Here is a 15246-nt window from a genome sequence, read left to right on the forward strand (position 1 = left end):
CCCCCCCTCTTATGTATTCACTTTTTTAGTGAATTTATTATTATTATTATTTATGCGTTGTTGTATGTTACTATCAACAATAGCTTTGGCAACACTGCTCCCATACAGTCATGCTAATAAAGCAACTTTGAATTGAAGTGTTGCCCCCTGCAGGTGAATTATTGGAAGTCTGCCTTCAGTCTGTTGGTAGAACAAGTGTACACAATGTCCTAGAGAAGAGATGTCATATTCTGCATTTTCTCTCTCTCTCTCTCTCTCTCTCTCTCTCTCTCTCTCTCTCTCTCTCTCTCTCTCTCTCACACACACACACACACACACACACACACACACACACACACACACTAGCCATCATGCATACAACCCCAACATGTATGTTACATTCAGCCTTATTCTATAAAGGGTAAAGTTGTTGTAGGCTTATTGAGTTTTCACTTTTGCTTAGATTAAACATGATCCATGATAAACTACAATTAACGTAGGGTATTTTATGTGATTTATTTTGCCAATATTATAGCCTAAGCGATGGTATTAGGCTATTCTACAAAGCAGATAGATAGATAGATAGATAGATAGATAGATAAATAGATAGATAAATAGATAGATAGATAGATAGATACTTTATTCATCCCGAGGGAAATTTTAGAATAAAGATCTCTCTCTCTCTCTCTCTCTCTCTCTCTCTCTCTCTCTCTCTCTCTCTCTCTCTCTCTTTCTCTCTCTCTCGCTCACTGGCTGAACTGTCATGCTGCATCCTTGGTACGTGCACATCCACACCAGCCTCATGGCAACGTTGTACACAAGCGAACAGAGTGCAACCACTATGGGGACAGCGGGTAGGGTTGTCTTTCTTTAAAACAGTTTTAACTATTGGTCAGCAGCATTAGTCATATCCAACTGTACCAAATTCTATGCCATAGTGGTTTGAGAAATTTGAAAATTGGCCAGAGGTGACGAAGAGTGGGCAATGGCAGGAAATTGATGACGCGGGAATGGTTCATTCCTAAAGTAAGACGTGCAAAAACGAACGCGCCGCACCCCAACTATAACTCAACGCACTCCACCAAACCCATTGGTGGTAATAAGCACGCCCTCCAAGAGCAGTTATACGGCAGTGGTGAGCGATGGGAGGAGTGCACCACCATGTCGATGTAATGTATTGGTCAAGTGCAATGCCAGTAGACTCGTAATTTGCATAACCAGGTCAGGTTGCAGAGACAGGGGAGTGGGCTGGGTTGGAATACAGCAAGTGAGCTGCTGAACTTCTACACTGGTGTCCACAACCAATCTCTTGATGTACTTTGTTGAAATACTTTATTTTTTGTAGAATTTTTTTTTTTATGTTTCATTGGCACTGACCAAGCGTGCTCGACTGATTGGGATTTCCCCCCTTCAATCAAAAATGTTTCAAAAATGGAACACTGACTGATGGTAAGAGACTGAATGCACATCACTGATATTGAATGTTTTCCTTAAAATATTATTAAAATGTAATGTTTTTGATTGATTTCAGCCGTTCTTATTATAGATTACCTTTGTGTAAAAAAGGTTGGATAAGTCAGTTTGTATAAAGCTATTTTACAGATCTATTCATTCTCAATATAGCATTAGGCTGTTATTATTTTGTATTGCAAGTGTTTGAGTTCAGGATGAATAAAACAAAGAAAGGTGTCAATCGTGTGCTTTTAAATTAAGCCTAAATATATTGGGCTTGTCCAAAGTTGTTATCAACCAGGAGGCCCAGCTTGTCAGCTTCCTATAGCTAAATCTAGCAACCTATTTTGAATCACGTGGGCTTTCATTACCTATCAAGTATTTGAATTAGGAAGTTATTTTCCCAAGCAGTGATTTATTGTTCTAAATTAGTCATCGACAAGTCAAACAATGGAAAAACTCTGACAGCAATCTGCTCCATGTTATCAACATTATTTATTTTAACTGCTTTTTAGTTCCGTTTTTGTGCTCCCGTTGAAAATCTGAAAGCAGGTAAGCCACTGACTAACGCACATTGCGCAAATACCCAGTTCCACTGTGCGTGTGACAGCGGCTAACCAGCTTTTGGGGGTTCTTCAGAGCTCCTGACGTGGGAGCGCACAGTCCAGAGAGGGAAGGCCCCGAGTGAGACGTGCCGGATCCACTGTACAGTATCTGTGTCTGAGTAAAGTCAATTCATTTGGGGAGTCACATCCCAGTTGCTATTGGTCATTGTCTGTTGGCCTACTTTGTTGATTACAATGTCGTGAACTGACTTATGTGAACACTGAATTATGTTTAAATAATTTAAAAACAACTGTTAATAGAACACATGGGTTTAGATGTATGGATTTATTGTGCTACACATTAAACATACACTTAAATAAATATTTTATCTGTGTTTGCAGTATGTATGCATGCATAGCTATATGATCATCTGCATAACCAGTTCAGACAGGAAATGCTGGCATGACAGACATATAGGCCAGTGACAATGACCTATGTTCCAGTGTTCAGTGACCTGAGTCACAGAATAGCCTATAACTAAAAACAGGAAATTATGCTTAAATTAGTACTTCCGAGATGATAATATTTGTTATAATAGATCATAAATATGAGGTGTCATAGGACTACATATTGTTAAGCACCTGAGTAATCTGTTTCTTGTGTATTCACTGCAACCTTTTAGTTGGCTGTTGAAATGTGATATATTTACCTTTGCCCAGGTGAAGTCAGTTGTAGGCTACTGAAGAACATTCCGTCTAGGAATATACATCAGTCAAGTTCTGACAACAGTCTTACTTGTGTTCATTTATGATGTGTTATGTGTGGATTATGTTAGCAACCTCTGTGTTTGCTCCAAGTGGGTGATGAGGGTGTGTCTGCTTGTGATAGTTGTCAATGGCAGTGATCCACAGAGAAGAATATAAAGGAGCCTGGACCTACAGTAGGCTTGATTGGATTAAAATGCCTCTGTGCCCATCTGGCAATTGACATACATAAGTCACATATGAGGGTAATATAATATTCAGACACACTTATGTTCTCTGTATTTATAACTGGGAACAGAGATAGAAAGAGAAGAGTCACATGGCCCGGGACTTCCTGTTAATGTGCTGCACCCAATAGGTCTATGTGTGTGGGGTGTGTTTGCAGTGAGTACGTGTGGCCCTGCACACTGCAAGTGTGTGAGCAACTGTTGCCTTATCGCAAACCCAGACGTTTCCCAGACAGGCCAGATCACTCTCCTGAACTGCAGGGATTTGTGGCTTATCTGACCATAGCCACGCCGGTCCAGGGCTGATCTTATCATGGTAATCCAATTTGACACAATTAATCTTAATATCAAAACTGCCCAGCCGTTTGAAACAGCTCAGTTGCGTGCATCAGCGTGCCTTCAGATTAACATTAAAATGAAACTTCAGGATCTTCTTCAGGTATTGCTCAGAAAATCCTTTATATGTGCACAACAATATATACCCCTTGGGTAATTTATTTAGTCAACAGTAAAAATCTTAAATGTTGTTAAGTAAGGTTAAGTAAATTCATCTAGCAGAATGCCACACTGGAGGCAGCCAGCAATCATATTTGGCCTGCTTCTTACATAAATGCGGCACGGAGTCAGAGGGCAACATGCTGCTGAGCACATACACTCAGCACTGCCTACATGCAAATCTCCATGTGTGTTAATGGACCAGCTGCTGTGTATCATCAACGTGTTTACACACACACGCACACAGTCACTCATGCGTATGGGTCATCAGGATGTACTGTTTGCATCACTTTCTTTATAAGGTAATGGTGCTCCTGAAGCATGTTTCATCATTCTGTGTCAGACATCCTTTAAGCATCATCTACTTCCTGTGGACGCATTTGGTTGGGTGATCAAACATTAACGGGTGATTTGACTCCGGTAACAAACCGACGTCACACTTGGCTTATCTAAAACACAGCGCACATCTTTATTGTATTTAAATACAAGACATACTTCTAAAGATAATAAACTTTCTGGTCATATCTTACAGTAGATACATAATTTGCAATGTAGCAAAATGTAAATATATATTTCTATGTACAGTTTATATATGTATGGTTGTTACAAGATGGACAGACATTAGCACAAGATGGGTTAAATAGATGTGGTCATTAAGAACAAAGGGGATAAATCCCCCATTCCAGTGGTCCAGGTTTTATCTCCATGACGACTCCCTGGATGTGAGGACTGCAAGACACATGGAAAAAAAAATAAATGGAGTGATGGAGTGGTCCTATCAATACTTTTGGTTTGGAGAGAAGACAGCAAGAATACATGGTAAAGCAAAAGAAACATACAGAAAGTAAAAAATGTACATTATGTTCATGCATTATGATCTCTCTGTTTGGCCCCGTACCATGCACACACGATTACACACACAGCTTAAATGCCCCACAACAACTACCAGAAGAGGGAAGAAAGCACCCTTTTCTCCTTTGAGCTGTCCAGACGATTGGTAGGTCATGACTCCTAAAAGTGGGGGGACTGTCCCTACATCACTTCACTGGTGAGTGCTGTTTGTGTTTCAGTGTTAACTCTACAGACATTGCTAATACATTCAATAAAACTGCTGTGCTCATGTTGTGAATCAGATTGTGCTGGATTTTTGACCAGTTGAGTCTCCACCATCAGGACAGCTCAAATTGAAAATGCATTCAGCTTCACAAGCTTAGGCAACCCATTCACTGTGTAAACAACGACAAACCCCACCAACAGGGCACAAAAGTGATGTCTTAAGAGACATCAGACATGGCAGTACATTGTGCTACACAGCACATATGCACAGCCATATGCTTTATTTGTTTGGCTGTGCCAATCCAACCAAAACAAACAAATAACAACAAAAAACAGACAAATATTTACACATACACACTACTGTAATACTGTAGTTCACAGATTAGAGCTGGTCGATACACAAAACAATAATAACTGTTGTGTCTTGTTTTTTTTGTACAACAAGGCTTTTGATAATGAGATTATTGTCTACTCAGCAGCGCACACTGGCTCCTTCTATTGATGAGCAGCTGAGGAGACAGGCAAGTGATGCTAGTCTGTCAGTCTCAGCCACCCCGTGTCAAGTGAGCAAATAAAAAAAAAAACTGCCCTGCAGCAGTGAGCAGAGGTCAGTGTCACTGTCCGCACTGCACTGTCTCAATGACTCTACGGTTGGTCTGCAACCACAACACCCCCAGAGGAAGTAATGACAACAACAAACACAGGAAGGAGAGGCAAAAGACAGGAGAAAAGGCTGGCAGCCTGGAGGGACTGACGTCTCCCCATGGAGAGGCCAGCGGGTAAGTAAAGGCAGATTAGAGAAGACAGGGGCAAAGTAAGGGAGAGGCAAAGGGGCCGGGCGTATCAGGGGTGTTCAATAAATTAACCAGGGGGACTGAGAGGGTTGGGCAATGATATCAGAAGCCAATGATATGGAAGCCAGTCCAGCTAGAGGAAACACCATGCGAGGGCAGAGGAGGGTCCCTTTCACCACTGGTTCCGTCCCACCATGAGGCCAGGGTCTTCGCTGGACATGGGGGATGGCAGAGGCGCAGGGGGGCGGGGGGTGGGGTGGGGGGGGGGGGGGGGTGGGTCTAGGAGCAGAGGTAGGGGTGGAGCAAGGACGCAGGGCAGGGCTGCGGGCAGCAGGCTATCACACATACACACCCTCAGGGTTGAGGCTGGACACCAGTGGGTTCTGCAGGTTGCGCGGGTGACCCAGGAAGTGCTTGGCCGTGGGACGCGGAGGGGACTCCAGCGGCGGAGACATAGGACCTGTGAAGTGGACACACACACAGATGGGGTTTGGTCAGTAATTAAGGCACTGATTATTATGACCGCCGCTAGCGAAGCGGTCATATAGTGATTGTCAAAGTTTCTTTTTTTTCCCCCCCGTCATCTACTTCCTGAATTTTTGGTCAACGATACCCGGGACACTGAAACACCGAGGCACCTGAAATTTAGTGGGTATGTAGCCCCACTAGACTTTTACGGAAAAATTTTGTTTGGTCCCCAGGGGCCACTCCCCCCCCCGCGCTGGGCCCCCCGAAACCCAAAAAATGCAGTTTTTCCTAAATAACTACCTGAACCGTGGCACCGAGGATGAAGAAATTTTTATGGTATGAATAAATATGACTGAGTGGCGGTCATATTTTGTACCGCTATGCGGTACATCTAGTTACAGGGGGGTTCTCTGATGGGTTCACCTTTCAAGGCAACTACGTTTTAAAATCCAATCTTTCCCAGATTTCAGGGAGATCTGTTTTTGCCTGTTTGTGTTTCTATATCTCTACATTGGATTATGCATGTATATGTTCATGTGTGTGCTTTTGAACATAAGTGCATCTGTGTATCTTTTTGACTATGTTTTGCATGGGGATCCGGGCCCAAGGGTTTAAATACTGATGTTTAGGTAAGTATGTACGTGTGCATGTCTGGCTATGCTGTTCCAGTATGACCCTGTGGAACCTATGGCAACGACAAAGAATTTGTAGGTGTACACGTGCTCAGAGCATGTGTTCATTTTTGTATGTTTCCATATGTTGTTATATTGTAACATCATGCAAAATCCGTGCCATCATATGCATGTGCACATTAATATGTGCATGTATCTGCATTTGCCTATACCTTATATTTGCTCACACATCTGTATGTGTGGGTGTGTGTGTGTGCGTGCAGGCATGTGTGTGTGTGCATGTGAGTAACATACTCCTCATGCCGTAGCGCTCCTTGAGCAGCTGAGCGAGCTCGATGTGCTGCTCCAGCTCCATGGGCTCGTTGAGGTCGGAGTGGGAGCTGGTGTGGCCGGGCAGCACCCCAGCCTGCTGGATGAACTGCTGCAGGTTGCACTGCCTCAGCTCCTTATTCAGCTCCTCCAGCTCCTCCTGACGCGCCTGCCAACGGGTGGGAGTGAGGGCGCAGGAAAGAGGAGGGGTGGGGTGGGGCAGAGACAAATGATCAGTATTGGCCTTGGAGTCACCCTCCCTATTACCAATGCATTTACTGTTTAGTTCCATCAGTTGACATCCAAACTTAACCGATTTAAGGCTGAGGACACTGAACATTTGGATTTTGTGCAATCTGTGCAAAGTTCTATTGACAACATTGGGCTGCTGGGCCACCATTAGTCACTCTTAAAAGAGTTTTAAAAAGGCAAAGCGTGAAATTTATCACTATGTAACTAGTAGCCTGCACTTGAAAGTACTCAAGTACTCAAACACACAAAATACATTCAAAACAATAGATAGACTATTTCAATTCCTTTCCAGGCAACTGTCTGGAAAGGATTTTTTTGCCTAAATCATCATTCAATTTTTGGTTAACTTTTTTGTGTTTTCTGAAAAACCTGAAAAATGACTTATGCCATTATTTTAGGTTATTATACGTTATTATACTTTATTTATGATCTGGTAAAAGGTTGTATTTTAGGTTGTAATATAACCATAACGAGTTATAGTGTTAGACTGGAATGTTAGACCTGAAACTTTCTGCATTTCTCCCTGACACTGCAAGTGCTGTCCACTAGAGGGCACCCTTGAATACTAAACGATTCTAGGTGGAGAATGACTCTGCCTTGAAGCTCAGTTTGTGTAATCCTTCCTAATCTATTGCAGGAATGCTTCACCACCTGCAGGCATCACTTCATTATAGAGAACTCCAGAACTCCAGATCAAAGGCCTATAAACCAAGAACAAGCCCAGGCTAATGATGTGCTGCCGAGTGCCAAACACTAAATAAACACATTATTTCAAAGATTAAAACAATTAAAAGGCCATTCGTTCACCTATCTGAACAAGATCTTTACCACCATACATTTGGAATCTGTTGACACCCATGCCCACCTAACAAACTTTGACCACATTTTTTTTAATCCTTGTATTTATGAGTAAATATTCCTTAAGAATTGCAGTCTTTTTTTAAACAAATCCTCATTCTATTTAAGAAAAAACATGCGCTTAATTGCTTCAACAAGCAATGGAACCATACAAGTGGACACATAGTCCAAAGCGACTCCAAGTCGTTCTTCACATGAAGTGGAGATATGCAAACCTATCACATTCTAACAAAGCCCTAAGCCACTGGACAAATATTATGTAAAGGTCACAGCAAAACACTTCTGCAGGATCTCAAAGAGAGATATGGGGACACAAACGTATCCTGCTCAGAGATTTGTGAGGGATCTATTTACACCAACCGCCATGACAGGTGACTAACAGCATGGTTTTGTTACCAAAGGCTTTGTGTTACACCTAAAGGTCTAAATGTTCAGAATGCGGTCTTTCAGCGATCGGATATGAGTCATATCTACAGAAAGATCGAGTGGAGGAGCCTCGGGTTGGTGTTCTTGCCGAGACATGTTCAAACTTAGACCACACTTATGTCGTCGTAACAGTCCAACAATGACCTTTGTGAAAATGTGTCAATGTAAGACATGGGATTGTGATTCATCTTTATTACATCTTTATTCTACGACACCCACACATGTATTGGCCAACACATTGCAATTAACAAACTGTACAATTTTACACCCACATAAATGTCGGAACATGTCGATGCTGTGCATTGTGAACGTGTGTTCACTTCATGGACATATCAAATACTGGTAACAAAACTGACAGACACTGTTCGATTAAAATACACAAAATGGTTTGAATATATGCTTTTGAGAGAATAGCTTTTGGCTTCTTTTATTTTCTCCATAGTTGGTGACCCCTCACCACACATAGTCCTTATTGTTTAGTGGGAGGGAGGGTTACATCCCCCTCTCCAGGGCTACGCCAATCCTCCTTACCTGCAGCAGCGACTCGGTCTTCCCCAGCGTGCTCTCCGTCTCGCTCAACTCCGCCTCTAGCTCCACCCCTTGCCTCTGTCGGCTCTGGATCTCCGCCCTCACCATGCCCAGAGACTCCTCCGGCGAAGAGGCGGCGTTGGCGCTGGCCGCGGCAGCCTGGCTCTCCTTCTGCAGCTCGCGCGCCAGGTAGTCGGCGCGCTCGTTGAAGTCCTGCAGCCGACGGCCGCAGTCGTCCAGCTTGGCGTGCAGCTCGCCCAGACGCCGGCGCATGCTGCGCTCGTGCTCCAGCTCCACGCGCAGCTCCTCCTCCCAGTAGTCCTCGTGCGCCAGTTCTGCCTGGTTGCGCCGCAGCGTCTCTTCCAGGCGCTCTAGCTCCCCCTGCAGGGCTGGAGGCTCCCCGTTGTCGGAGCCTGAGGGAGACGGCGACAGCGACTGCGACTGCTGCTCCCAAGGCCGGCTCTCCCGCTCCAGGGCCTCCAGCTGGGCCTCCAGAGCCGCTAGACGCTCCTGCTGCTGCAGCACATGCCGGAAGACCTCCTCTTTGGGGGGTCCGCTGGAGGTTGGGGGCTGGGGCGTTGGTGAGGGTGTGTGGGAGACAGGGGAAGGGGACGCCCGCTGCTCTGGGGAGTCTTTAGCGGGCAGGGACTTGCGGGCCTGCTTGGGCTTGGCTCGGGGTGAGCTGGAGGGGCCCAGATTGAAGGTGAGCGACTTCTTGGGCTCCCTGCGTTTCGGGAGGTCGCCATCACTGTTGGAGGACGACGATGGCGGTTTGGTCAGCGTGAGGCTGCGCTCAGAGCCAAGGGAATCGCTGCTGCTGGGGCCAGTCCGACGCAGGAAGAACTGCACCTCGCTCCCGTGCTGACCCAGCTTGGCCAGTGACTCCAGTGGCCGCTCGCTGGCCAGAAGCTGGCGCTCTGTGTCCCTCAGTTTCTGAACGAGCACATAGCGACCTGTCTGACCTGTAAGAGTAGAGGAACAGAGGGAATAGATCGTATTACTCTGGGAGGATTACAGATGAATATCAAAATAGTTGACCATATAACTAGTGCGAAGTAAAGTTAATTGATGAAGAAGAAATATATTGAAATTGGAAATAGTATGAAACCTATTTCATTAGTGCTATAAACATGGGACCATTCATCAAAATCTGCATTATCTAGAAATACCTGGTTTTGAAACTGTGAATGCAAGCACTAAGCACTGACATATGGGCCCCAATTTAAATGACAGGGCATGTCTAAACTCGAACTAAAGCTCATTTATTAAGAAGGTAGAATCTATTTGATCATTTCATATCATGAGAAGCATAAACACTGGTGGGTCAGTTCAATATTCCCACACACCACTTAAGTGACTTAAGTCAATGCACGTGTCACTTTACTGATTGAGTGACTTTGTACTTTGCCCATCATGTAAATTAGGGCCCTTGGTGTGTCAACCTCAATGAAGAAGATCAAGCAGGAAAAGGCATTGGTAATGATACTGCTAGTATTGATATAAGTAAGTATATAAATGTGAAATGCAAATGTTGCCCATTTATTGAGTATTCCCAGCTACAGTTGCATTTACATTTATTCATTTAGCAGACACTTTTCATCCAAAGTGACCTACATGTCAATTATATTACAAGGGACTACATTGTCTCCGAAACAACTCGGGGTTGAGTGCCTTGCTCAAGGGCACAATGGTGGAAGCCGGGAATTGAACCCACAACTTTTCAGGCAATTGCATGCTAGCCCAGCTCCTTAACCACTACGCTACTACCAGTTGAGTAGAATGGAAGAACACTGACCGATGGCCTGAGCGAGGGCGATGACAACATCCTGGCAGGACGTCTCCTGGGACAGGCCACACACCACGCGCACCACCCCGTCCACCCACACCTTCAGCTCCATCCTCTGGCCTGTGCTTCAGCGACAGCTCAGATCAGCACTGGTCACCACTGCATGGCACACGCTCTGGTCTGCAGAGAGAGGGAGAGAGAGAGTGAGAGAAAGAAAAGAAAGAAAGAGAGAGAGAGAGAAAGAGATAAGGACAATGCTGGTACAAAGGTACAGAGTGACACACACAGACAGATAAGCAGGCAGATCCACAAATGTAAAACACTCATGCCTAACCATGAATCTTTTGTTAAACACATACACACACACTCCTGATCTGACAAAGACATACACACACAGATACAGACACACACACACAGTCTGACAAAAGAATTGCCATAATGGTGTGAGAGTGTGAGACAAAGTTATATGGCCAACATAATTGGTTTATTGTTGGTATGTCTGGTGTTAAGCCTCCACCTTTTATAAAGGAAACATTCAGCACACAACTGCATTCGTATTCATTCATTCATTCATTAAATGACTCAGAGAATCCACACAGTCAGTGGGACAACGTAGATAAATATTCAACACTGTCCGCTACACACACACACACACACACACACACACACACACACACACACACACACACCTTCCCCGGCCGCTATATTTGTGTACCAAACGCCCCAGCTGGCCAATCATGCCTCAGCTGTGCTCATGCGTGTGTGCTTGTGACTGGCATATGCGTTGTGACTGACTGGCTGACTGGCGTTGGTTCTGTTCCAGAGGGGGGCGAGCTACCTCACAGGTACCTCCGGCGAGCCGGAGCCGCGCTCCAATTAAACACGCCGCTGCCTCCCTTCAAAGCCGTTAGGACAGATTAATGCAGAGGGGAACAGACAGGCAGATCCATAAGCACGGATGAGATGATTTTCTTACGTCTGAGCAGACACGCAGACGCACGCACACACACACACGCACACACACGCACACACACACACACACACATGCAAAAGGAACAGGTTTCACACCTTTGGACAGCATGTGGCTTTGGGGACTGAAGGAAATGCATCAGGTTGCTGACAAGTGTGAGTGTGTGTGTGTGTCTGCTTGTGTGGCACTGTTAGACTGAGGTTGCTGTACATGTGGCACTATGGATATACGAGGCGGAGGTTCCACATATTCTTTACAGCCATGTTTTATGAGCAACCCATAAAAGCAACCCGGTCATAAACAAGGCCTCTGGTCATGTCATGCAAACTGACGCACCCCACATGTACACACACAAATAAGACTGGTGTTTTCCCATATTCAACAGTAATTGCTAAAGAATAGTCACGGGACAGGTTCATGCTATAGCATCTTGTGAGGACAAGCTTTAGTGTTAAAACTGATAAGGACTTTTGGCAGCATGCCAGGCCATAGTTTTCCCGTTCTTTCAACAGGAACATGAGGATATGTCAGATCTTGCAGGCTTTGAGGGATGTTGATGGTATACACCCCTATGAAAACCTTGCCAATGTTGAAACATTCACCACTCCAAGGAGTCAAAGAGATTTCTTCGAGTAACAGAATCAGTCTTACCTCTTCAACTGAGCCAAAGATCACCACACTCCTGACTAGCCCTGTATTACTCATCTGATATTTACTGGAGCAAAGCAACGTTACACAGCAACAACAGTGTGTCTGTTTCTGACATTTGGACAACCTTGGGATAGTCAAAACATGTAAGACACTAGGACCGGTCAAATAGAAACATACTACACGCCTAAAACCGTCAATGTGCTATTTTCATTATTATTGATTATTTCAGCATGACGGGGGCTGGAAGAAAAAAGGAATTTGAATATGAATTCTCTCCATGGGATTTCCACAGAAGCCTGCAGGGATAGCCAACCTGACCAAAACATGCAAGAACAAACAACAACAGGCTTTCGAGTAGGAAGAGTGTGTGTGTGTGTGTGTGTGTGTGTGTGTGTGTGTGTGTGTGTGTGTGTGTGTGTGTGTGTGTGTGTCTACTGTGTGGACCTACCAGCTCAATTATGTCCATTCTCACATCACAGGCATGATTAAGTGCCCCACTGGAGTGCTGCCATAGAAATCTAATTTTCCTTTCAGCTCATAAAAAAAATGCTCCTCTTCTTCCCTGTCCTGGTGCTTGGCGAAGGAAAGCCATCTCACTGCACTGTGCTGGAGAGAGAGAGGAGACAAGTTCTCTTTTGTCTGTCTCTTCTACCCGTGTATGTGTGTTAATGGACACTAACAGGTACACGTCAGCCACACACACACACACACACACACACACACACACACACACACACACACACACACACACACACATACACACACACACAAAAACCCAGACGATTAACACCTGGGTATGTCTCAGCAGCATGTGTGAGGTGGTCACCGATGGACAGGACACCTAAACAGGACTGGTCTGTGTGAAGCCTCAGCTACCTGCAGCACCAACCATCTGGCCACCGACGACAGCCTCCATTCTCTGGAACACCTTTAGTTCAGACATCTGACACCACACAGAATAAGGGAAATACAATACACACGCTAAAGCCAGGCACAGGCTCATGCACACACACGTGCGCTCGCACACACGCTCGCACACACACACACACACACACACACAGAGAGACACACACACACATACACAGTTGCTTGTGGAGCAACAGTACACCATTATGCTGTGGCAGCATTGCTGTACTGCCATGTGTGTAAGTCTGTGTACCCACAGGGCATAAATACAGGGCCATTAAAACAAGGCACCCCCGCCCCCCCCCCCACACACCCCCCCCACCTCTATCTTCATCCAAATCAAGCGGAGGAGACGTGAGGATGTCTGGGAGATGATCTGCAGTGTGGTTGCCCATGGCAGCGGGAGGATTCTGCAGTCATGGACACGGACTAGGATCTGAGGAATCTCAGGGATGAGAAGCATTTCCTTTTCCTGTGAGGCTCTCCCACATGCATTATAGCACACACACACACACACACACACACACACACACAAACACCTCCATGCCAGGCCCTGCCCCGCTAAATCTTCAGCCTTTAAAAGCTGTTATTAGCGATCATTTTCCCCTCCCTTCTCTCCCGGCTCCTACTCTCAGAGGGCATGGTGGGAGGTCGGGGGAAAAGCCTTCAGAAGAAGCCTGGAGTTGCTCTCACTCAGGTGCCCCCCCCCCCCCCCTCCTACACACACACACACACACACACACCCCTCTCTGTTCAACTAGGAGCAGATCAATTCTTCACACCCATTAGTCATAGAGCAGAGAGTCAGTTCCTCGACTCCTGACCACGCCAGGGACGCTCACACACGCCGGTGCACACATGCCTAAGTACACACACACAGCTCCGTCCATTCACAGCGCCTCTATGTCTACAACTACAACCACATCCAAAGATCACACATTGGAAAACTTAACCATTTAATTAGAGTTATGGATTCTTTTCGGAGTTCAGCCGAAATGGCAGCATGAGTCAAAGTTGAGCAATCTGACAGCAGGGTGCTTCAGAGGACATGCCCCAGCCTGGTGAATGATTGACAGGAACTTAGACCCTCAAAGTACACGAGTGGGTGTGTGAGAGAGACATCCCTTGCTCACCGAATGAGAGTAAGAGGAATCACACCAGTACAGTCAATATATGGCGCTTATTATACGGCTACTTGCCAAAACGAAAAAATAAACTCCACGATATGTCTCTTTAGATTTATATGTTACCGTTTCCTCGTGGCTTTTGGTGAGAAACAAATAGTTCGCAACACACGCTGAACTTGAATCAAACATTCTTTAGAACACAGCTGATCAACCGCCTGCTTTCACTTTTGAATGAAGTTCCATTGCACAAAGTGATTGGACTACTTGCGCAGTGATATGAAAGACTTAAATAAGAAGCCCAAAACCCGTTGCCATTGACAGTGGTAATTATATGTTTGCAGCGGTTATTCCATGAAAATAATTCACCGTAGAACGTTGGGAAATCCCATTCAAGTCAATGGAGCACTCTACTAGCATTGCGAAGAGCCGTATAATGACTGGAGAAACAGCACACACACAAAGCAGTAGAGAAGGCAGCACAACTATGGACCCTTTCAAGAGAGTTCCATTATCAGCATCATAGTTGGCCCCACAAGACTTCCGTTTTTACCATTCCATATGTTATCTTAATGCAGAGGAAGTAGATTGGGGCCCAAATAGAACGTTCAAGCATTGTTTTTGTTTTTATTGTTGAAAGGGTCTATAAGAGAGCACAGGTCTTCAAACTGTGGAGCAGCAGTGTAATAGCTTGCATGTTTCTGTGTGCATGTGTTTGCATGTTGGTGTGTGTGTGTGTGTGTGTGTGTGTTTGCATGTGCACAATCCATGTGCGTGTGTGTGTGTGTGTGTGTGTGTGTGTGTGTGTTCATATACATGCAAGAGAGATGGTGCAATTTATATGAACAAGTTTCAGATGTTGGCCCTGCCTCGACTGGGAGAGAGCTGTGATAGAGTGAAATGCAAACAAATATAATCAAATCAGATCGTTTATATCTACTTATTCCTTATCTCTGCAATTTGGAAGAATTCTATGGTAAAGTGGGTGAATGTGTGGCACAAGAGGAGCAAAAAACACACACA

General features: G+C 45.1%; 1 protein-coding gene and 1 long non-coding RNA gene across 5 annotated transcripts in view; one reads left to right on the forward strand and one right to left on the reverse strand.

The window, feature by feature from the left end:
• Nucleotides 1-1225: 1225 nt before the first annotated feature.
• On the forward strand, nt 1226-2358 carry LOC121724335. The gene is made up of 2 exons (XR_006035186.1): nt 1226-1428; nt 1947-2358. It is a non-coding gene; the product is annotated as an uncharacterized LOC121724335 (long non-coding RNA).
• A 1442-nt stretch (nt 2359-3800) lies between these two features.
• The window catches only part of rassf7a (Ras association domain family member 7a), a 35118-nt gene continuing 23672 nt past the window's right edge, over nt 3801-15246 (reverse strand). For 3 of the 4 annotated variants that reach the window (XM_042110809.1, XM_042110806.1, XM_042110808.1), the window contains 5 exons: nt 10582-10752; nt 8790-9748; nt 6708-6891; nt 5666-5773; nt 3801-4192 (listed from right to left, as the gene is read on the reverse strand). In XM_042110809.1, coding sequence (XP_041966743.1) covers nt 4161-4192; nt 5666-5773; nt 6708-6891; nt 8790-9748; nt 10582-10684 — 1386 coding nt within the window. In that variant the 5' untranslated portion in view covers nt 10685-10752 and the 3' untranslated portion in view covers nt 3801-4160. Of the gene's footprint in view, nt 4193-5665; nt 5774-6707; nt 6892-8789; nt 9749-10581; nt 10755-15246 lie in introns of all 4 variants that reach the window. The other variant, XM_042110807.1, reaches the window with a different exon arrangement.

Source organism: Alosa sapidissima, chromosome 11 (assembly GCF_018492685.1).
Source record: "Alosa sapidissima isolate fAloSap1 chromosome 11, fAloSap1.pri, whole genome shotgun sequence".
In the NCBI taxonomy this organism is placed as follows: domain Eukaryota; kingdom Metazoa; phylum Chordata; class Actinopteri; order Clupeiformes; family Clupeidae; genus Alosa; species Alosa sapidissima.